Consider the following 22,940-nt stretch of genomic DNA (forward strand, 5'->3'; position numbering starts at 1 on the left):
ATTTAGCATTTTAAAATCTCATGAGACGTGAACTGCCTTCTTTGGCACATTGAATAATATAATGTTGGTATTTGTTAAGCACTTACTATGTGCCAAGCACGGTTCTGAGCGCTGGGGTAGATACAAGGTAATCAGGTTGTCCCATTTAGGGCTCACAGTCTCCATCCCTATTTGACAGATGAGGTAACTGAGGCACAGAGAAGTTAAGCGACTCACCCAAGGTCAATTTAACCTGGATAAAGTTGAAGTGAACTTTAGAAATCTTTAGAAAATTTTGATTGGAAATGAAAAATTAAAGAAAAAAAAATTAGGAGGAAAATGTATCAAGAATAGGAGCTTTAAAGTCAACTGTGTGCTTGGAAGAAAGGACGAGGAGTCCTCAATTTATACACTGTGCAATGGTTTATACTTGCCAAGGGCTTACCATCATTTTCTGTTCCCATGAGGTAGGTGGACTACATTATTTTCAACCTCCAGATGGAGAAATTGCTCTGAGATAAGAAACCTGGCCAAGGACACCAAATGTCAGTCGCAGACTAACTAGAGGAGCCTCAACTTTTGAAGAGCTATTCCCTGGCTAGAGTTCTTAATTGGTTCTGTGAATACAGAGGGTTAGGTGAAAGTGCTAGACAAAGTGTAGTTTCCCATAAAAAAGAACGTAAAGCGCATTGATGTGTTTTCAAGATGAAAAAAAAAACATTGGCCCGAACAATAGATGGTTGTTTTTTACCCAGAAAGATGCCACTGATGGTGAAACTCATCCATGGGTGCAGGTGTGAAAAATATGTTAGTGATTATTAAACACCAGTTTGGTCACATGATAAAATATGCACAATGTAAATATTTAGTTTTCAAACCTTTGTCTTTCTACTCAGCCAAAAGGCACATTGTGCTAATAGATTAGGGAGCTATCATTAACATTAGATAGTTCTTTTTTTCTGACTCCTCCTCTTCTGCATCACCTATGTGTTTGGCTCTGCATCCTTTGAGCAATTGCTCTCCACCCCAATCTCATCCCCACAACATTCATGGACATATCTGTAATTTATTTATATTACCGTCTCTCTTCCCTTCTAAAGTGTAAGTTCCCTGTGGGCAGCGAACGTGTCTACCAAACCCTGCTGAATTCTATGTTGAGTGCTTGGCGCAGTGCTCAGCAAACATAGTAAGCGCTCAGTAAGTGCCACCAATTCACGGATCGGGAAAAAGTATGTGGGAATGGGCTTTAATCTCTTTACTCAAGTCAGACAAAGTGCTTCAAAGGTCAAGGGGGAGAGGACGAGTGAAGGAAGTGAGGTGTTTGAGCTAAGGTAACCTTTACATGCTGCTGTAGTAAAACCCACATCTTCTGGAGGGGAGAGAGCTCAGAGACAGTCGGTTCTCCTACGTGTAACAGCACAATGTGCATCTGCCTAGATATAATGCAATGTGGTGTTAGAGGAAATTGTCGTGTGCGTGGAATTGGACAGCCTGATTATCATAATGTGAGATTTCCTTAATGAGGGGTTCATCGCGAACGTGATGCTTGATTCTAAAACCGACTGTTCTGGCATTAAGTCCAAGATAGTGTCATTGCCAAAGAGTGTTAGAACTGGGAATCCTTGTACTTTTTCCTTTGGGATGCAGAAAGGGTAGCTTTAGCACAATCTCATTGATTCATTTATTCAATCGTATGTATTGAGCATTTACTGTGTGCAGAGCACTGTACTAAGCGCTTGGGAAGTACAGTTCAGCAGTAAATAGAGACGATCCCTGCCCACAACGGGCTCACAGTCTAGAAGGGGGGAGACAGACATCAAAACAAGTAAAGAGGCATCTTATAAATAAATAGAATTATAGATACGTACACAACATAAATAGAATTATAATTATAAATATGTACGTATATACACAAGTGCCATAGGGCGGGGAGGGGGGATAGAGCAGAGGGAGCGGGTCGGGGCAATGGGGAGGAGAGGAGGAGCAGAGGAAAAGGGGGGCTTAGTCTGGGAAACTAAGTTTTCTAGTTAGTTTTCACCTGAGTTTTCTAAAGTTCTTGCTTGTGGCCAGCGCTCTAGAAACCTACTCTTTGGTTGTGAGTCTCCAGATTTTAGGTAGCTGGTTCACTCAGCGCCCCTTAACCCTTTTAGACTGTGACCCCCGTGGAGGACAGGGGCCAGATCTAATTCCCATCTGCGTGTTCTTTCCCAGTGCTTTAGCGTAGTAGTCCCCACAGAGTAAGGACTTAACTGACATTACCGGTATTACCATTTTTGTCCAAAAGACGGTCGAAGCGCCTGCCTGTCCTCACCAGATTTGGAAATGGGAAGCTTGGCACAGCACCCCTAAGCCTCTGACTCAGACAGCGAATAGAGAAACAGATCTAAAGTATGAAAACTTACAAGTAAGCGGAAAGAGCAGGGGAGGGTACCTCCTCTTTTTATGGTCTCTGACCCCTCTGCGCTCCCTCCCTTGGAAATCCCTCCCTCTCGAATCCACCTCCTCTAAGAGAAGGTCCCCATCTAATTTCTCCCATCTCGTCGTCCCCGGAGCCACTGATGCATTCAGCAGCTGTTCTCCCTCCTGCTTAGATTGTGAGCCCAGTGAGGGACAGGGATTGGGTTTGACCTGATTAGCTCTTCTCTACCTCAGCACTTAGGAGAGTGTTTGGGCACATATTGATGTAGCCCTCCTTGGCACTTAATGTGTATCTTGAATCACGTTTTTCCCACTTTTTTCCAGACTCTTGCCGAATGGACCTACATCATATGACTTCCTGTCTCCCCTAGTAGATTAGGACTGTGTGTCTGGAAATCCTGAAAGGCAACACTGGAAAAGTAGGGCAAACACTATCATCTTACCTACACGGGGGACCCAGAATTGGAGATCTTAGAATTTACTTGCCTTAGAACCTTTGGCTTTTCACAGATCTTGAATTCCCTAGCTGACAGCTCAGCTCAGCGCAACCTTTTCCTATATTTAATCTAATCTTTAGGGTCGTATTCCAATGGTGTTTGCTTAGCACTTTCACCCTGGGTTCTCTGAATGAAACTCAAACCCACACAACGTCAGGCAGCTCTAGAAGGTAACTTGCGTACAAGTTTCCCATTCTTTGCTATTGGGGTAGAGGACGATAAGGTTTGAGAACTATCCTCAGAAAGCGTTACAGGCTCTAGGTAGGTGAGCGGTTGCGGACTTCCATTTAGGCAAATGTGGGGAGTGAGTGCTGGGAGAAAGGAAAAGCCCAGATAACTGGTATTAAAGTGCTTACTCTATGCCAAGCACTGCGGTGGATGCCGGATAATCAGATCCCGCGTGGTTTACAGAGTCTGGGGAAGGAAGAATAGGAATTTATTCTCCCCCTGCCCTTACAGGCGAGGCAATCGAGGCACAGAAAAATAAGTGACTTGGTCAAGGACCCGCTGTAGTCAAGTGGCAGAGCCGAGATTAGAACCCAGGTCCTCTGACTCGGTCCTGTATAACCCGTGATGCCCAGGAATTTTTCTCTTTCAAACTTTGTCCTGGTCTGAGGACCTAGCTAGACCGGGCACACTGGGAGTCATCCCTACTTCTCCGTGCTGGGAGAATCAAACCCGGGGCTCCCTGGCTGCAGCAATCCCCATGACAGCTGGCTCAGGCCCTGTGTTTCCTTTTTTTTTAAAAATGGTATTTAAGGGCTTTCTACGTGCCAGGCACTGTACCGAGCACTGGGCGTGGATAGCATGGCATAGCGAACAGAGCACGGGCCTGGGAGCCAGGTTGTGGGTTCTAATCCCCGCTCTGCCGCTTGTCTGCTGTGTGACTTTGGGCAAGTCACTTAACTTCTCTGTGCCTCAGTTCCCTCATCTGTGAAATGGGGATTAAGACTGTGAGCCCCTCTTGGGACAACATAATAATAACAATGTTGGTATTTGTGAAGCACTTACTATGTTTAGAGCACTGGTCTAAGCGCTGGGGGCGATTCAGGGTCATCAGATTGTCCCACGGGAGGCTCACAGTCTTCATCCCCATTTGACAGATGAGGCAACTGAGGCACAGAGATGTAAAGTGACTTGCCTACAGTCACACAGCTGACAAGTGGCGGAGCTGGGATTAGAACCCATGACCTCTGACTCCCTAGCCTGGGCTCTTACCTTGTATCAACCCCAGTGCTTAGAACAGTGTTGGGCACATAGTAAGCGCTTAGCAATACCATTATTATTATTATTATTACTTAACTTCTCTGTGCCTCAGTTACCTCATCTGTAAAACAGGGATTAAGGCTGTAAATCCCACGTGGGACAACCCGATTACCTTGTATCTACCCCAGCTCTTAGAACAGTGCTTGGCACATAGTAAGCGCTTAACAAATACCATCATTATTTGTTGCTGAATGGTACTTTCCAAGCGCCTAGTACAGTGCTCCGCACACAGTAAGCGCTCAGTAGATATGACTGAATGAAGCCAGCTCCCTCGGACTCCCAGGCAGGGGCCCTAACCACTAGGCCATCTTCCTGCCGACTAAGGCTGATGTCATAAAAGGCCCGAGCTGAAAATGATGCCGTCCGACCACCCCCAATCCCAAAGGGTTTGGGCCTGGGTCGGGTTTTTTTGGGGGGGGTTTTTGGTTTTGTTTTTTTTCTTAAAAACCTTTCGGCCCAGGCAAAACCCGAGGGGGCTCGACGAGAAATCATCCGCCCTGGGTGCCCTTCCCCTCACAACTTCTCCTTCGGAAAGTCCCCGGCTCCTCAGGAATCTGAGAGAGAAACCCCTCGCCCGCCTCCTCCAGGAAGCCTTCCCAGGCAGCCCTCCCTTTTCATTCATTCAGTAGTATTTATCGAGCGCCCACTGTGTACAGAGCACTGTACGAAGCGCTTGGAATGGACAATTCGGCAACAGATAGAGACTATCCCTGCCCAGTGACGGGCTCACGGTCTAAACGGAGGAGACAGCAAAGCAAAACAGAACAAAACAACAAGACGACATCCCCATCCCATTCCCCCCACACCCTTCCTCTGCTCTCCCCCTTCCCCTCCCCACAGCACGTGTGCATATTTGTACATATTATTTATTACTCTGTTTTGTTAATGATGTGTATATATCTGTGATTCTATTTATCTTGATGAGATTGACACCAGACTACTTGTCTTGTTTCGCTGTCTGTCTCTCCCGTTTAGACTGTGAGCCCGTCCTTGGGCAGGATTGTCTCTATCTGTTGCCAAATTGTATATTCCAAGCGCTCAGTACTGTGCTCTGCACACAGTAAGCGCTCAATAAATACTATTGAATGAATGAATGAATGAATAACATTGGCTCTGCCACTTGCCAGCTGTGTGGTCTCGGGCAAGTGGTTGAATTTTTTTAGACCGTGAGCCCGTTGGGCAGGGATCGTCTCTATCTGTTGCCAAATTGTACATGTCAGGCGCTCAGTACAGTTCTCTGCACATAGGAGGCGTTCAATCAATACGACTGAATGAATGAGTAACGTTGGCTCTGCCACTTGCCAACTGTGTGATCTCGAGTTGAACTTTTAAACCCCGAGCCCCTTGTTGGGCAGCGATCGACGCTTATCTGTTGCCGAATTATACGTTCTAGGCGTTCAGTACAGTCCTGGCCACAGAGGAGGTGCTCAATAGATACAACTGAATGAATGAATAACGTTGGCTCTGCCACTTTGCCAGCTGTGTGGTCTCGGGTTGAACTTTTAGACGGTGAGCCCCTTGTTGGGCAGCGATCGTCTCTGTTGCCGAATTATACATTCTGGGCGCTCAGTACGGTCCTGGCCACAGAGGAGGTGCTCAATAGATACAACTGAATGAATGAAAGAATAACGTTGGCGCTGCCACTTTGCCAGCTGTGTGATCTCGAGTCCATCTGTTGCCGAATTGTCCAAGCGCTTAGTCCAGTGCTCTGCACATAGTAAGCGCTCAATAAATACTATTGAATGAATGAATAAGTACTATTGAGTGAATGAATACTATTGAATGAATGAATAAATCAATGCTATGGAATGAATGAATCAATCCTATCGAATGAATGAATAAATATTGAATGAATGAATGAGTTGAACTTGTAGACGGCGAGCCCGTTGTTGGGCAGCGATCGTCTCTGTCTGTGGCCGAATTATACAGTCGAGGCGCTCAGTACAGTGCCGGCTACAGAGGAGGCGCTCACTAAATACGAATGAATGAATGGCGCGCGGCGCCGGGCCGCCCCTCGCCCCCCCCCCGCCCCAGGTCCGCGCCTGCGCCCCGCGAGGAGGGGGGCGGTGCGCTCCTCCTTGGCGGAGGAACCGCCCCCCGTCACGTGACGCGGGCGGTCCCCATCGCCGCCCCGCCCCTTCGCCGCGGCGCACGCGCAGAGGGGGCCGGGGGGGCGGAGCTAGGCGAGATGGACGGGCCGGGCGGCCAATGGCGGGGGCGGGCGGGCTCCCTCCGGGCCACGTGACCTGGGAGGGCGGGGGGCGGAGGAGGAGGGGTCAGGTGACGGAGCATGGAGGCGGCGGCGGCGGCGGTGGGGCAGGGGGAGGAGGAGGAGCGGGGCGGGGAGGCCGCCTGACGCGCGGCCGCGGGGAGGAGGGACGGGGGGAGGACGAGGGGGCGTCGTCCGTCGAGCTCCAGCCCCGGCCGAGGGGATGAGGGGAGTATGGGCGCCAAGGAGTCACGGATCGGATTCCTCAGCTACGAGGAGGCGCTGAGGAGAGGTGAGGGGCCGGGCCGGGCCGGAGGGCGGGGGCGGGGAGAAGGACCGGCCGGCGCCGGCGGCAATGGGGGCCCGGGCCATGGCGGGCCCTCGCCCGGGACACCGCAGCGCACACACACAAACGCTCTGCGCCCTGCCGGGGCCGGGGCCGGGGCCGGGGCCGGGGGGTTGGGCCCCCTCGTCTTCCGAAGGACCGGCGGGCCCCGCCCCCCCGTGCGCCGCCTTCCCCACCGCTCACTACAGCGCTCTGCACATAGTCAGCGCGCCTTCCATCCGTCCCCTCGTATCTAGCCATTCCCAGCGCTTAGTACAGCGCTCCGCACATAGCGCTCCTTCCGTCCCATCGTATCTGCCCATTCCCAGCGCTTAGCACGGCGCTCCGTACATAGTCAGCGCTCATTCCCTCCGATCGTATCTGTCCATTCCCAGCGCCTAGTACAGGGCTCTGCACATAGTAAGCGCCCATTCCATCCGTCCCATCGTATTTATCCATTCCCAGCGCTTAGCGCAGCGCTCTGCACATAGCGCTCCTTCCACCCCATCGTATCTATCCACTCCCAGCGCTTAGTACAGCGCCCTGCACGTAGTCAGCGCTCATTCCATTCGTTTGATCGTATTTATTCCCAGCGCTTAGTAGAATGCTCTGCACATAGTAAGCGCTCATTCCAGCCGTCCCATCATATTCATCCATTCCCAGCGCCTAGTACAGGGCTCTGCACATAGTAAGCGCTCATTCCAGCCGTCCCATTGTATTTATCCATTCCCAGCGCTTAGTACACGGCTCTGCGCATAGTAAGCCCTCATTCCATTCGTTCCATTATATTCATTCCCAGCGCCTAGTACAGGGCTCTGCACATAGTAAGCGCTCATTCCAGCCGTCCCATCGTATTTATCCATTCCCAGCGCTTAGTACACGGCTCTGCGCATAGTAAGCCCTCATTCCATTCGTTCCATTATATTCATTCCCAGCACCTAGTACAGGGCTCTGCACATAGTAAGCGCTCATTCCAGCCGTCCCATCGTATTCATCCATTCCCAGCGCTTAGTACAGGGCTCTGCACATAGTAAGCGCTCATTCCCTCCGATCGTATCTAGCCATTCCCCGCGCTTAGTAGAGTGCTCTGCACATAGTAAGCACTCATGCCCTTCATTCGATCATATTTATTGAGCGCTTACTATGCAGAGCACTCTACTGAGCGCTGGGAATGGACAATTCGGCAACAGATTCGGCTCCATGGATACTACTGAATGAATGAGTCCTCCCTGTGGGATTTGTCAAGCGCTGACGGTGGGGCAGGCACCGGGCCAGCGCTCGGAACAGTGCTTGGTCCATAGTGAGCGCTTAACAAATGCCATCATCATCATAGTTATTACCCAGCGCTGGGATCGATCCAAATCGGGCCGGACACAATCTCCAGGATAATGCTGATAATAATAATGGCATTCGTTAAGGGCTTACTATGTGCAAAGGACCGTTCTGAGCGTTGGGGAGGATACAAGGTGATCACGTGGGGCTCACGGTCTTCATCCCCATTTTACAGATGAGGTCACTGAGGCGCAGAGAAGTGAAGTGACTTTGGGCTGTTGAGCGGTCGAGCTGGGATTTCCCAAGCCCGGGCTCTTTCCACTGAGCCAGCCGATGGTATTTGCTGAGTGCTTACTTTGGGCCAAGCACTGTTCTGAGCGCTGGGGTAGATAGAAGGTGATCGGGTTGTCCCACCTGGGGGTCCCCGCCTTAATCCCCGTTTTACACATGAGGGAACTGAGGCACAGAAGAATTTAAGAGGCTCGCCCAGGGTCACCCAGCTGACAAGTGGCAGGGTCGGTTTTAGAACCCAAGACCTCTGACTCCCGTGCCCGGGCTCTCACCACTAAGCCACGATGCTTCTCTATCCCACATGGGGGTCGCAGTCGCAACCCCCATTTTACAGATGAGGGAACGGAGGCACAGTGAAGTGACTTGCCTTGGGCCACTCGGCACACCGGTGGCGGAGGCAGGATCAGAACTCACGCCCTTCTGATTTCGGCTGTCAGCTCCTGTTGGAGAGGGGAGAAAACCTCAGAAAGCGCCTCAAGATCCTTGTCCGGAGGGACAGCAGCCTTGGACGTTGGGGTGGAGGCCGAGGCGGGAGCCTTGCCTTCTTCGAGGCCCTTGCCCGTCAGTCGTATTTATTGAGCACTTACTGTGTGCAGAGCACTGTCCTGAGCCCTTGGGAGAGGCCAGTCTAACAGAGTTGGTAGAGACGTTCCCTGTCCACAACGAGGTTCCACCCAGTGGTATTTATTGAGCATTTCCAGTGTGCAGAGGACTGTACTTAGCGCTTGGGTGAGCACACTATATAATCATTCCTACAGTGGTATTTATTGAGCGCTTACTAGGTGCAGAGCACTGGACTAAGCGCTTGGAATGTTCAATTCGGCAACAGCTAGAGACATAATGATGATGGTACTTGGTAAGCGCTTGCTATGTGCCAAGCACTGTTCTAAGCACTGGAGTAGATACCGGGTAGTCGGGTTGGGCACAGCCCCAGTCCCACCTGGGGCTCAGAGTCGTGATCCTCATTTTCAGATGAGGTAACTGAGGCACAGAGACGGTTTAGACACTTTCCCTGCCCCCAGTGAGCTTAGAGTCACTTGGAAACTCTTCCCTGCACTATGGACAGCAGTGTAGCCGCCTCCCAGACCCTAAACGCACCCACGAAATGGTTTCTGTGCATCCTGTTTTGCCTTACTCTTTGCTGGGCCGTTGGCCATGGGGGGAGGACTTTGGGAAATCCGAGTTGTCTGAGGCGAGATGAAACTGGATACTGAAGGATGTGGTGCCACAAAACCCGTGTCCTCCTCGAGCCACGAGCGGGCACCGTCAGCTCTTACCTTTTGCGGCCCTTCCCTCTGTTTTCCGCTCATCCGGTGGGATAAAATGGCATTTGGAATTCCTGCCTTCTGAGGTTGTAGGGCTCCTTTTAGAAATCAGCCCGCCGCCTACCTCGCCAGTGCTGGGCCCGTCGCTTGGCTCCTAGACCCAGTCTGTTATTAATATCCCCCAACCCCCCTACCATTTATCGTGCAGCTGCTGTCCATGTTCAGTAGTGCACATATTAACCGGGGATGACGGATAGCCTGCTTGTGGCTTATTTTTCTCATGGCCAGGATTTCTGTCTCGAGTGTGTGTGTGTGTGTGTGTGAATGCTTCGCAGATTTTATTGTGGGAGGGTGGAGAGAACATTTACAGATTAGATGCTAGGTGCTGACGGCTAATAGGTTTCTAAAGGAGGAAACCAAACCAGTAAACTATTTTAGAGAACCACTTGCAGAAGAATTTAGAAGATTTGGGGTGTCTTTGCGGGCAGAACGTAGGGTTAGAAGAATCAGGGTGTGCTCGATGTGTTTCTGTGGGAATCTTAGCTACTGTGAAATCCTTACTAAACCTTAGGCAGACAACTTCACTCTCTCCACTTTTAAACCTCTCTCTCCCCTCCCGCCCACCCCCGACAAATAGAAGTATTTGAAATTCTTGCTGTCTTTAGCCCTAGTACAGTCATTTCTGGGGTGCTGCCTGAACCTGACAGATCTGGCCTCTCTTAGGTAATGTGCTTTTATGACATGAAAGAGGAAATCTGTCAAACTGATTTACAACCTCAAAGTTCAGAAATCTACTGCTCCTTAGACTGGCAGAGATGAAGGTCAATTCCGAAGGCAGCAATGAAAAGGATAAAAATAGTTAATCTTTTAACCAAGAGGAATTTTAATGTCCGTCCACCCTCTGTAGACTCCAGGCTCCTTGAAGGAAGGGATGGTGTCCACCGACTCTGTCTCGTTCTTTCCCAAGCGCTTAGTACAGTGTTCTAAACGCGACGCTCGCTCGATAAATACCCTTGATTGGTTAATATCCTGTTCAGATGGGTCTGTGTACCCAATTTTTAGAGCAGGGCCTTTCAACCTTTTCTAAGAAACGGTATCCTTTTAGTTTCCTCCCCGTTAAACATCTCGCTTATCTCCACTCCCGACACCCTCCTCCACCCACACACACACCCCACCCCCCGCCCCCCCGCCCAATTCACACATCCAAAAATACCTCCTGGAGGGAAGCTATCTCGGGTGGCAGGTAACGGAAAAGAAGCGGGTTCCGTGTGATCCAAAGCCCAAGACACCGAGCCTGGCACTTGCCCCTGGCTTCTGTGTTACCGTTGGCTTCTTGCTGGGCCCCCGAGTGCCCACTTTCGGTGCCCGCAGCCTGCTCTGATAACTGTGTCCCCTGCAGGACTCTGAAATATTCCCAGGGGCTTGTGAATTCGGAATGACAACCACTGCGTTAGCACAGAGGGCTACAGTGACCAGGAGCCCATCAACACTTTCTCCTCCTCTGACCCTGGTGGTTATCTTTCCACAGAGAGAGATGACTCCCTTTTCGGGCACTTACGCCGCTTTTTTGTTTTGTTTTGTTGGGGTTTCTTTCTCCCACAGCGCAGTGAGCGGTTCTGTGTGTCTCCAACCCCACTCCAGAAATAGCCCGAGGAATGAGAGCACTTGGATAGGAGTGCTTTTACTTGGTGTGGGTCGCTGAACTTTAGGGGTTCATGGATCGTTACACGTAATAATGTGGCTCACGCAGCTGGCAAATTTAGCTTTGTGCCACGCCGACTTGGTGAAAGCCTCATTTGCGTTCTGAAAGATGGTATCCTCCGCTAGGGAGTGCGAAACTACTGGTCTTACTGTATTGGCCAGTAAGTGAACTTCATTGAATCCTGTTTTAGATCTACTCTTTTCCTGAAATCGACATCCTTTGGATGCTAGCACTTTCAGGTTAAACGGTATTTCAAAGAACAGAGAAGTAGCGGATGAAACCTTATCTACTACGCCTCTTTTTTCTGTTTGTACTTTATCAGGGTGATGCAGAAGGCAAATTCAGTAAAAGGAATTGAGGAAACAAGTTAAAAGAATAATATTTCTGAATGTAAAACGGAGTTGGCGATTAATTTTCTTAATCCCTCCCTCTTTGCTGTAGTATCGCTTGTGCTTTCTGCAAAATGTCAGCCTTGATATTCCTGTTGAGTTTTGTAACACTGAGCTTCAAGAAACTCTCTTGTGTGGAGTGGTACAAGTTGTCTTTGACAGGACGTTTTTCACACACAAAACAGCAAGGTCTTGTTTAACCTGACCCTTTCTTTGTTAGATAGCGTTTGAACTAATTGCCGAGATATTCCTTATGATTATCCACTTGTCACGTTGAGGTTTGTCTTTTGAGGTTAACGATTCCAAGTTTTAAATGCGTAACGTAAAAGTTGATTTAGTTTGAACTTGCTGTGATATTCCTGGAGAGTGTCGAACACCGGGAAATCCCACCCAGGATTGCTGACAAGGAAGTTTTTAAAAATAAATTCCGTAACCGTTCATTGCCATAACAAATGCCAGGAACTTTATCTTGCAAAATAGGATGTCGAAAGAAAAATAATAGAAATGGCAGAACTTGCAAAGAAGGTGAGTCTAAAATTTGACCTAATAGCTGAGAATGATTTCTTTGTGCCAGTACATTCTCTCTATATAAATCGCAGAAATTCAAGGAATGTTGTTGATAACGCTCATTAAACTATTAACACTTGATCCTGTCCTCAAATGATCAAAGTCATAATAGTGTTTATTGAGCCAACTGGGTTCTGTATAATAAACACTTGATAGAGTACAACAGGGAAGAAAAATGGCATTTTCCCTGGCCACATGCTGGTGAGGGAGGGAGACATTAAAAAACATTTACAAGTAGAGGAATCAGAATAATACAAATTTATAAGTAGGAGACCAGGGTTCTAATCCTGCCTCGGCCATTAGTCCCCTGAGTGACCTCAGGCAAGTCACTTAACTTCTCTGAGCCTCAGTGCTCGGCTCACAGGAAGCGCTCAGGAAATACTATTGACTGACTTTTCTCATCTGTAAATTAGAGGTTATTCATTCAATAGTATTTTTATTAAATACCCGTTCTCCTCTTCTCCCTCAGACCTTGGGATAGGGACTGTGTCCGATCTACTTATATTGTCTCTACCCCAGTTCTTTGTACAGTGCTTTGCACTTTGCAAGTGTTTAACAGATACCTCAAGCGGTCAGTAGTATTTGAGAGTTTACTTTGTGTCTGGCTCTGTACTGAGTGTTTGGGAGAATGCAGTACAATACATTTAGCAGGCCCAAAATTGTTGTTACTTTTACATATATCCAGAAGCGACGAGACTGTGTCTAAAGAAATGTATGAGTGCTAGAGATGGCTGGTGGATTTAATCTACCTTGGGATTTGGGGAACTATTCGAGGAAAACTTGCTGGGAGAGGAGGGGTTTTAGCAGGGCCTGGATTATCCTGAGAGTCGCGGTCTGTTGAATTTGGGGAGAAAGGGAGTTCTAGGCCGGGAAAACCGTGTGATCAAGAGAATGGAGGTGGGAGAGTGGAGAGTGAAGCAGTCCAGTTAGAAGGTTAACTCCGGAGGAACGAAGAGAGCGAGCTGGAGAGCAGTGGGGGAAGAGAGCTGATGCGTCAAATGAGTGAGTTGGTGGAGATCCTTGAAGCCAATTGCCAGCGGTATTTGCTTGAGGTGGAAGGAAATGGTAGCAGGCTCAGCGTCTAAAGGTTGCTGAATTCTGAAATATTTTTATTCTCAAATTCTTTGACTGAAGAGTAACAGCTTTTTATTCTGCGTGTATTTTTGGATCATCTTGAGCAGGGCCAACCTTTGAAGGAGATGTCAGCTTTGAACTCTTCCTGTCTCCATTTGCTTCCTCCATCTCTTGTTTTTCCTTCATCTCCACACCCCCAAATAATCAAAAACACGATCTAGACCATAAGCTCACTGTGGGGAGGGAATGTGTCTCTTTACCGTTATACTGTACTCTCCCAAGCATTTAGTGTATTGCTCTGCACACAGTAAGCACTCAATACAAATGACTGACTTAAGCGAACCCTTGCTCACTAAATCTCTGGGTGGGGTTGGGGGAAGTGGGGTCTCTCTCCCTCTGAAACTAGGGGCCATTTCCTGGTTCCAGCTGAAGTAGGCTTGGGGACCTCCTTAAGCCCATACTAGATTGGAAATTTCAAGCATGGAAGGAAGCAATAATTGTGGTAAAGATATTTGAGGGCCCCCTAAGGGCAGTAAACTACCCTAAACGCTTAGAAAAGTACAGCGGAAGCGTGAGACCTATTCCTTGCCTAAAAGGAAATTACACTATAATGGGAGAAATGGAAGTAAAAATGATTACAGCTGGGTAACCAAAATACCTCTCATCACGCTGTTATCCCTTCCTTCTGGCCACCTAAGCAGTTGCCCCTAAGCGCTTTGATACACCACCCTTACTACCCTTATTTATCTATCCTCTATCACTTCCCTTCTCTGAAATTTATTTTCATGTCCAACTCTGCACTAGATCATCAGCTTCGGGTAGGTAGGATTCGTGTCTACCACCACTAGTAGACTGTACTCACCCAAGCACTTAATACTTCTCTCTGCACAAAGTAAGGGTTGATAACCTACCGTCGATTTGATTGAATCAAGCGTTCATTCATATACCGTGAGGGAGGATAAAAATAAATAGATGTGCTGAGGGGATGACGTGACTTGAGCTCTGGGAGTTAATCTAGTTGGAGGAAGTGGGATTTTCAGAGGGTTTTGAAGGTGGAGAGAGCTGTGGCCCGTCGGATGGAGGTGGCAGGGAATTCCAGGCTGATGAAACAGCGTGAGCGAGGAAGCACTAGAAGGTTGGCTTGGGAGGAACGAAGAGAAGAGCGGGTGAATCAGCTGTCCCCTTCGATAAGCTCTCCCTCTCCTACCTTACCTCGCCAGTCTATTACAAACCAGCCCGTGTACTTTGCTCCTCTAATGCCAACCTACTCTGTGTACCTCAGTCTCATCTCCCCATCGACCCCTTGCCCACGTCCTCCCTCTGGCCTGGAACTCCCTCCATATTCACATCTCCTCTAAGAGGTCTTCCCTGACTTAAGCCATTATTTAACACTTCTTGTATGCAGAACACTGGGCTAAGTTCTTGGAAGAATACATAATAACTGGAGCCAGGTCCTGCCCATTATTACCCTATTCATTTTGTTAATGAGGTGTACATCCCCTTGATTCTATTTATCGTGATGATTTGTCTTGTTCTTTTCTGTTTTGCTTTGCCGTCTGTCTCCCTCCCTCCCCCCCCCCTTTAGACTGTGAGCCCGTCATTGGGCAGGGATGGTCTTTATCTGTTGCCGAATTGTACATTCCAAGCGCTTAGTACAGTGCTCTGCACATAGTAAGCGTTCAATAAATACTATTGAATGAATGAATCATTTCCCCTACTTGCCCTCCTGTCGGAGTCACTTATGCACTTGGATCTGTAACCTTTTAAGCACTTATACTCTTCCCTTTCCCTTAACTGTAATTAATGATGTCTGACTCCCCTTCTAGGCCGTAAACTCCTTATGGGCAGGGATCGCGTCTGCCAACTCGACCGAACTGTACTCTCCCAAAACACTCTGCACTTAGTAAATGCTCAGTAGAGTCCAGCGGTTGATTGAAGAGGGCTGATGTGCAAGATCGTGGGGGAAGAATCTTAAAGCTGATTGTGAGGACGGATATGCGTAATGGGCTCCCTTTTACTGCCTCCCTGTGTCATGATCCGGCCAGCGGGCAACCTTACAACACCTAACTTTTTAAATATGTTAAAAAAAAACTACAACAACTCAAGCTGCCTCCTTCCTCTTTCAATCAGTGGGTGCTTATTGAGTGCTTACTGCGGGCAGAGCATTGGACTAAGCGCTTGGGCGAGGGCAGTGCAACAGGATTGGTAGTCACATTCCCTGCCCACAAGGAGCTCATAGTCTAGAGGTGGAGACAGCCATTAATATAACTGAAAAATGTAGATTGTGCACATTGGACACCAAACATTTCCTGCTTCAAGTCTCCTCTGGCTCCCGCGCGTCTACTGACCGCTTTTCTACAGCCAAAGACTGACATTTAGACTACACTGGACTTTAAGGGCTCTCGGGTGAGGAGTTTGCCTTGGTTCTTTGGGAATTTTGGATGCTGCCACTATGAACATCATGCGCAGTTGCATGTCTGAACCTCCTCTTGCCTGTGGAAGTTCTGTTTGGGCAGTTACTGCTGCATTTCCATCCTTTCCCTTCCTTCTCTTCCGCACCCCACACTACCTACCCACCCACATATACCCCATGGGAGTAAGTGTCGGTGACAAGAGAAGGAAGAGGGAAACAATAGCGGTGGGTTTGAGAAGCAGCATGGCCTAGTGGAAAGAGGACCCGGGTTCTAATCCTGACTCCACCGGCAGCTTTCTGTGTGACCTTGTGCAAGTTGCTTTAACTGTACCTCAGATGTCTCCCCTGTAAAATGGGGATTAAACACTCGTCTTCCCTCCCTATTTAGTCTGTCGGATAGGAAACGTGTCCAACCTGATTAACTTGTAACTACTCCAGCACTTAGAACAGTGCTTGACACATAGTAGGTGCTTAACAAATGCCATTTAAAAAAAGTGGAAAGAACCTCCCCAGACCGAACTCCTGGAAGCTGCAGTTGCATTAAACATTTTGCCGACCACTTATGGATGATTGGCCATTTTGGAGCCATTTATTAGATTCTTGCTCCCCTTTCCTCTTCCGCCAACATTTTTGCAGAGGTAAACTTGACAACTGACACTTTCTAAAGAATAGAAATGTTTTAACAGCACATACAAGACCAATTGTAGAGTCATATCAAGTGTGTGCATGTGTGTCTCTCTCCCAGGCAGTCATATATCAATGAATATCATTACTCTCCAGACTGTCTCGGTTCCTTCGTCCCCGTAAGTCAATATATTCTTACTCATCTACAGGATACCTTAGATGACACTTAGATGAATTATGGGAATGCATTCATATTCAGCAGTTCTCATTTTGCTAATCCACAGACTCTTTCCCCGGCTTTGGCAGTCTTGCCTAACAAATATTTAATTACCGAGATCTCATATGACTAAAACTTGATTGATTGACTGATTTATTAACCTTACAATACCTGTTAGGGGATATTTGCTCATTTAGCAGAGAACAATTCATTAGATTAAAACTCAGTTGTAGCAGAGTACCTTTGAGTGTCCTGTGTTGTTTTTTTCTTTTTTCCTTTTAGAGAACTCTTTTGACAGGGTAAAGATTTTGTTCATCCAGAATGGTTCTTCCTAGTAATAATGTGGGTAATTTTCAAGATAAGGGAGTGCATCTAAAAATTGAAGACCAAGGAGCTAAAATAGTGTAATGGAATTTTGAGGATCTCATTAAAGAGGAAAAAGAGATTTTGGCATGAGTTGATAGGAGAATGTGGAAAGAGCACAGTTCTGGGAGTCAGAGGACCTGGGTTCTAATCCCAGCTCCACCACTTCCCTGCTGTGTGACTTTGGACAAGTCACTTAACTTCTCTCTGTTTTAATTCTTCATCTGTAAAATGGGATTTAATACCTGTTCCTGTTCTTACTTTGAGTAGTACCTGTTCTTACTTGGTGTGAGCCCCATGTAGGACAGGGAACTCTTTGTAACCTTATTACCTTTTATCTACCTCAGAGCCTAGTACGGTGCTTGGCACGGAACAAGTGCGTAACAAATGCCATTATTATTATTATTTCTCTTTGCATATTGGTGAGCCGACTCTTCTTTGTCGGGTATGGTGACAAACCATCCCGTTAAAGCAGAGCAGTCCTGCTCTGCCATCCTAGAAATGGTACTAAAAGCCTTTGAATGCCCAGAAATGGCCTTGAGCCTGTGTGTAGTTCAAGTCAGTGTTTCTGAAAGCTGTAATCCTGCCTGTTTATGTGTTTTGATGTGTGTATATATCTATAATTCTTTTTATACTGATGCTATTGATGCCTGCTTACTTGTTTTGATGTCTGTCTCCCCCCTTCTAGACTGCAAGCCCGTTGTGGGCAGGGATGATCTCTCTTTATTGCTGAATTGTACTTTTCAAGTGATTAGTACAGTGCTCTGCACACAGTAGGCGCTCAAATACGATTGAATGACTGGATAAATGAATAATCCTGAAACTCGCTCCAGGACTCGGAGCCCGCTCAGACCCATATATGAGCTGGAGTGTCCCTGAAATACAGAATTTTTTTTTTTTTTTGAACTCACAGGGTATGTGAGGCTAAAAACCTGTTTAGTTGAAATGTTGGCCTAGGGTTATTTTGTGGTGAGTGGCAGACAGAAGCTTTAGGAGTCATCTGGTTTTGGCTTTGATTATTATGATCAGTCTATTGAAGTGCATCCCTGTCGCTCAACATTATTTGAGCACTCCCTCTTCACCCACAGTCAGTCATATTCAGCGCTTAGTATGTGCAGGGCACTGTAATAAGCGCTTGGGAGAGTACAACACAACAATATAAGAGACACATTCCGTGCCCCCAACTTCTGTCAACTACTCACTTGAGTCCGGATCCCATAGCTACTTAGATATCCACCCCACCCGCCTAAACCCTTCTGTACATATCCTTAAATTTTGCCTTTTCCCCTTCATGCAATGTATTTTAAAGTCTTCCTCCCCCGTGAGCTAGCAAGTTCCTTGTGGGCGGGGATCATTTCTACTAACCAATTGACACGGAGCACCTTGTGGGTCAAAGTACCATACTAAATGCTAGGGGAGTCCAATAGAGGAAGGAGACAGGACCCCCGTTCTCAAGTAGCTTGCAGTCCAGTGGAGTCAGACAGTCGAATTTATTGAGTGCCTACTATGTGGAGAGCAGCTTGGGAGAATGCACAATCAACACACACATTCCCTGCCCACAGCGAACTCACAGTCTAGCGAATGGAGGAGGAGACCGGCACAGAATAAAGATGGGAATGAAGAGAGTGAAAAGTTAGACAGGGTGACTCGGTAAGGGTATAAATAGCAGAATATGTGAAGGGGGTGATGTACAAAAGTGCCGTGGTTGCTTATCGGTGCAAAACTGCCGTGTTGGTAGGTTGGGAAGATGTGCTCTGGGGAGCGGAAAAATGCTTGTGGGGTGACGCAACTACATACCAAAAAGATGCAAAGTGTTAGGGTTACCGGAGGAGTGGAGGAATTCCAGGTAAAAGCGGCCGCAAGGATGGGGAAACGTTTATTGTTTCTCTGAGTCCAGTGTGGTTGGTATTTCTTCACTTCCAAACAAGCGCAACCCGAGACTGAACTACTGCTCGCACTCCTCTCAAGGCGGTGCCTTTGGAATTGCCTTCATTTTCCGGGCCTCGTATAATTGGGGCATTTGACCTGTGCCTTGTGAGCTGCTCAACCTCTGTTCGGGGCCGGGAGCACTGATCTTGTAAACCGGGGTTTGTGAGTTCAAATCTCACTAGGGCCTTTATTTTGAGGAGCAGGGGCCTAGGAGTCAGGGGGACCTGGGTTCTAATCCCGGCTGTGCCACTCCTCTGCTGTGTGACTTCTGCTCTGTCACTTCTCTGGTCTTCAGTTCCCTCATCTGTAAAATGGGGGTTAAGACTGTAAGCCCCATGTGGGACATGGACTGTGTCCAACCTGATTAGCTTGTATCTAGCCCAGCGCTTAGTACAGTGCCTACACATAGTAAACATAGCAAATATTAAAAGAAAAAATCGATCCAATCCATTCCTACTTCAGACTGGCTAGTTTTATTTTCTCCTGACACTGTTCAGCGTCGAGGAGCTCCTGGAGATCAGGAGGAATAACTGGCTTAGGATCCCCTGTGATACTCGTTATCGACAGGGAACGAGTCTGCTAGTTCCGTGGCTCAGTGGAAAGAGCCTGGGCTTCGGAGTCAGAGGTCATGGGTTCGACTCTCGGCTCTGCCACTTGTCTGCTGTGTGACTGTGGGCAAGTCACTTGACTTCTCTGTGCCTCAGTTACCTCATCTGTAAAATGGGGATAAACTGTGAGCCTCACGTGGGACAACCTGATTACCCTGTATCTACCCCAGTGCTTAGAACAGTGCTCGGCACATAGTAAGCGCTTAACAAATACCATTATTGTTACTCTCCCAAGCGCTTAGAACAGTGATCTGCATATAGTAAGTGCTCGAATATTATTGATTGATACTCTGCCAGTATGTGAAAGGTTTAAAGTCCAGAGAGGGAGGTACTGTGTAACCGGATCCAAGAAAACCTGGAGCAAGATCTAAGATCTGGGAGCAAGAAGATGTAGACTAGAGGTCTTGTGAGCTGCTCTTCACTCTGAGGCTCATACCTTGGTGTTTAGGCCTTTCGGAGAAGGGAAGTATCATTTTCTCCGTTATTCATCACAGCTGAAGTACTTAAGAGAAGACCCACCATTCTAGTTAATCTTCACACTGGGAAGAAACATTTTTTGGATGAAACAGCGGTCCCCAATCCGGTGTTTTCAAAGCTGTTTTCCATGTCACCCATCCAGAGACAAGCGATGAGAAAGTTTTTAGTTATTAGCATTTTAAGCTTAGAACTTCCAGAGAGTTGGGAGCTGAAGCAGAAATAGGATCAGGTGCTGCTAACGCATTAGCCCAGCAAAGGACATCTGATGTGATCAGGATGGTCAGTTCTGTACCAGCCTTTTCTACCACTCTGACACGTGAAGGTAAAATTTCTCATCAGTGTCATTTTTATATCTTTCCATGTTACAGAGAGAAAGAGAGAGGAATTATGGAATAGACCAACATTTTTCTTTTGGTTTAATTCAAGTGCTCAAAGTTGTTGATTTTTATTAATCGAGCACTTGAATTAAACCAAAAGAAAAATTTTGTTGATTTTTATTAAAAATAACTACAGGCTCTAGGAAGCCTTCTACCCGGCACGTGCGTGAACATTCAATAGTAAAGAAGATTACTATTGTAGCCGAGAGTAGAATCCCAAACTACTGACACCCAGGCTTCTGTAGGACAACATACCACATTTTTCCCATCAAGTGCCCTCCCCATCTGACGTACCTCCCGGAGATATCTTTTGAGGCAGGCTCTGAAAAGAGGAAGGGAGGTGGTTTGGTAGGCTTCGGAGGAGAGGGACTTCCTTGGAGGGGGAAGGATGTGTGCAGCGAATGGTTTGGAGATGAGTGGGCCCAGAGCAAGATCCGGTTGAGGTTAAGTCAGGAAGAGCAAAGAGTATAAGCTGGCCTGTTGCAGGTGAAGAGATCGGATATGAAAAGGAGGAGTCATCCAGTGGAGCCCTTTGAATCCGGTGGTCAGGAGTTTAGGGGCGAGAAATGGAAAGTGTTGGGGGTGGCTTAAAAGAGAAATGATGTGTTCTGAACAGCATTTTAAAGAGATGATCCGGGCAGCAATGCGTTGTGTAGGGCGGGGGCAGTCAGTCATATTTATTGAGTGCTTACCGTGTGCAGAGCACTGTACTAAGCACTTGGGAGAGTACATTATAACAATAAACAGATACGTTCCTTGCCCACAACGAGCTTACAGTCTGGAGGACCACCGGTATGGAGGTCGACCCAGTAGTCCTGCCCGAAGGTGCACGGGGCTTGAACCACAGTAGTGCTCCTTGGGTGAAGGGGGAGGATCTGGGAAATATTTTCCAGGAGATCCGGCCAGCTCAGAGATGGACCGAATATGGGAAATGAAAAAAAGCAAGAGTCAAAGATGACTCAGAGGTGGCCAGCTTCTGGACAGGGAGGATGGTGGTGTTTTCACTTCGTACGTTTGCTTGCTGTTCTATTATGTCTTGCCGTCTTTGCTCCTGTACCCTCCTGGCTGCTGGGAGACCCCAGCAGTGAAGAGACCATTGTCGTGTGTTGCCTACAGGAATGGGGATGTGCTTCAGGAGGATTGGGATAACATGAAATAGACCTTATAACAATGCAATATACGGTAACTAAGAAAGGGCGGTCTCTCCATGTTCACTGTGAAGGAGATTGTACGGGCCGCGTCCATGTCTGTTACTTATGTTCTCCCAAAATCTGATTATAGTGTTCTGTACACGGTAGCAGCGTGGCCTAGAGGAAAGGGCCCGGGCCTGAGAGTTAGAGGACCTGAGGTCTGACCCTGGCTAGGCCACTTGCCTTCGGAGTGTCCTTGGGCAAGTCTTTTAACTTCCCCGTGCATCGGTTACCTCATCTGTAAAACAGAGGTTAAATACCCGTTCTCCCTCCCTCTTTGACTGTGAACCCCGTGTGGGACGGGGACCGTTTCTGATCGGCTTATATTTAACCTCTCCAGTGATTGACACGGGGCTTAGCACGTGGTAAGCCCTTAACAAATGCCACCATAATAATACTAAGAAGTTATTGTTTGTGATAATCTCTTCAGTCACATTTGCACACAGAGTTTAATCCAGTACCTTTTTCTTTGAACGCAAACGGCAGTACACACACGGGCACACACTACATTAGTCCTCAGCTTCTTTTCTCTCTAATATCACTAACCTTATAGTCCTACACTCAAGGAGTATTTCTTTAAGCCAATTTTCAGTATTCTTTTCCCCAGGCGCTGATTTCCTGCCCACTCTGATCCCGTATCTCCTCTCATGAATCCCCTGACAAACCCCCTCCCATGACTTCTCCAGAACCCATCATAGAAGGCACTGCATTAGTTTGTGGCCATGCAAGCACTTAGGGCAGTGCTCTGCACACAGTAAGCACTCAAATGCCATTGATTGATTAATTGATTGAGTTTAAAAGATGTGGGCCGAGGTGATTTAATGGAGAATAAATTTTTTAAGGAAATTTGAGGAGGAGATGTTTAGGTGACTGGAAGCAGGTCTGCCCTGGGTATGCTATAACCTGTATTTTGGAACTTTCCTATAAGGTAGCATTCTATAGAAAGCACAGGTGAGCTTGTTTAGACTTTCCACAGGACCCAGGAGAATTGCCAGCCAGTCCCTTCGGGATTGTGACTGGAATGTGTCCTTAGATTTACCCAGAAATGGGAGTTCATGTAAGCAACAATGAAATCTGGCACTGTATAGGTTAGTAAGTGCTTTATAAGTCAGAAGTACTTCTTTTCTGAGAAACAGCATAGCTTAGTGGCTAGAGCACGGGCCCAGGGGCAGAGGGCTGAGTCCTGATCCCACTGTGTAACCTTAGGTAAATCAGTTAACTTCTCTGTGCCTCAGTTTCCTCAACTGGAAATTGGAGATCGACTGTGAGCCTCATGTGGAACATGGACTGTGTCCAATCTGATTAGCTTATATCTATCCCAGTGCTTAGAACCGAGCCTGTCACATAGTAAGGGCTTAACAAATACCATTTAAAAAACAAAAACCATCATTATGAGAACCTACTGGGAGAGTTTTTCTGCCTGACTGACTGTGGGATGAGTAGAGAAGTCCTTTGTTTTTCCAGATAGAGAAATGTTGAAAATAGCAG

At 47.5% G+C, this 22,940-nt stretch overlaps 1 protein-coding gene across 4 annotated transcripts in view; it reads left to right on the forward strand.

The window, feature by feature from the left end:
• The window catches only part of USP32 (ubiquitin specific peptidase 32), a 193,491-nt gene that overhangs the window by 13,903 nt on the left and 156,648 nt on the right, over window positions 1–22,940 (forward strand). For 3 of the 4 annotated variants that reach the window (XM_029081733.2, XM_029081734.2, XM_029081735.2), the window contains exon 1: window positions 6,526–6,661. The exons of the other annotated variant lie outside the window; for it this stretch is intronic. In XM_029081733.2, the coding sequence (XP_028937566.1) occupies window positions 6,604–6,661 (58 nt within the window). In that variant the 5' untranslated portion in view covers window positions 6,526–6,603. Of the gene's footprint in view, window positions 1–6,525; window positions 6,662–22,940 lie in introns of those variants that run through there. 4 annotated transcript variants of the gene reach the window in all.

Source organism: Ornithorhynchus anatinus, chromosome 17 (assembly GCF_004115215.2).
Source record: "Ornithorhynchus anatinus isolate Pmale09 chromosome 17, mOrnAna1.pri.v4, whole genome shotgun sequence".
Lineage (NCBI taxonomy): Eukaryota > Metazoa > Chordata > Mammalia > Monotremata > Ornithorhynchidae > Ornithorhynchus > Ornithorhynchus anatinus.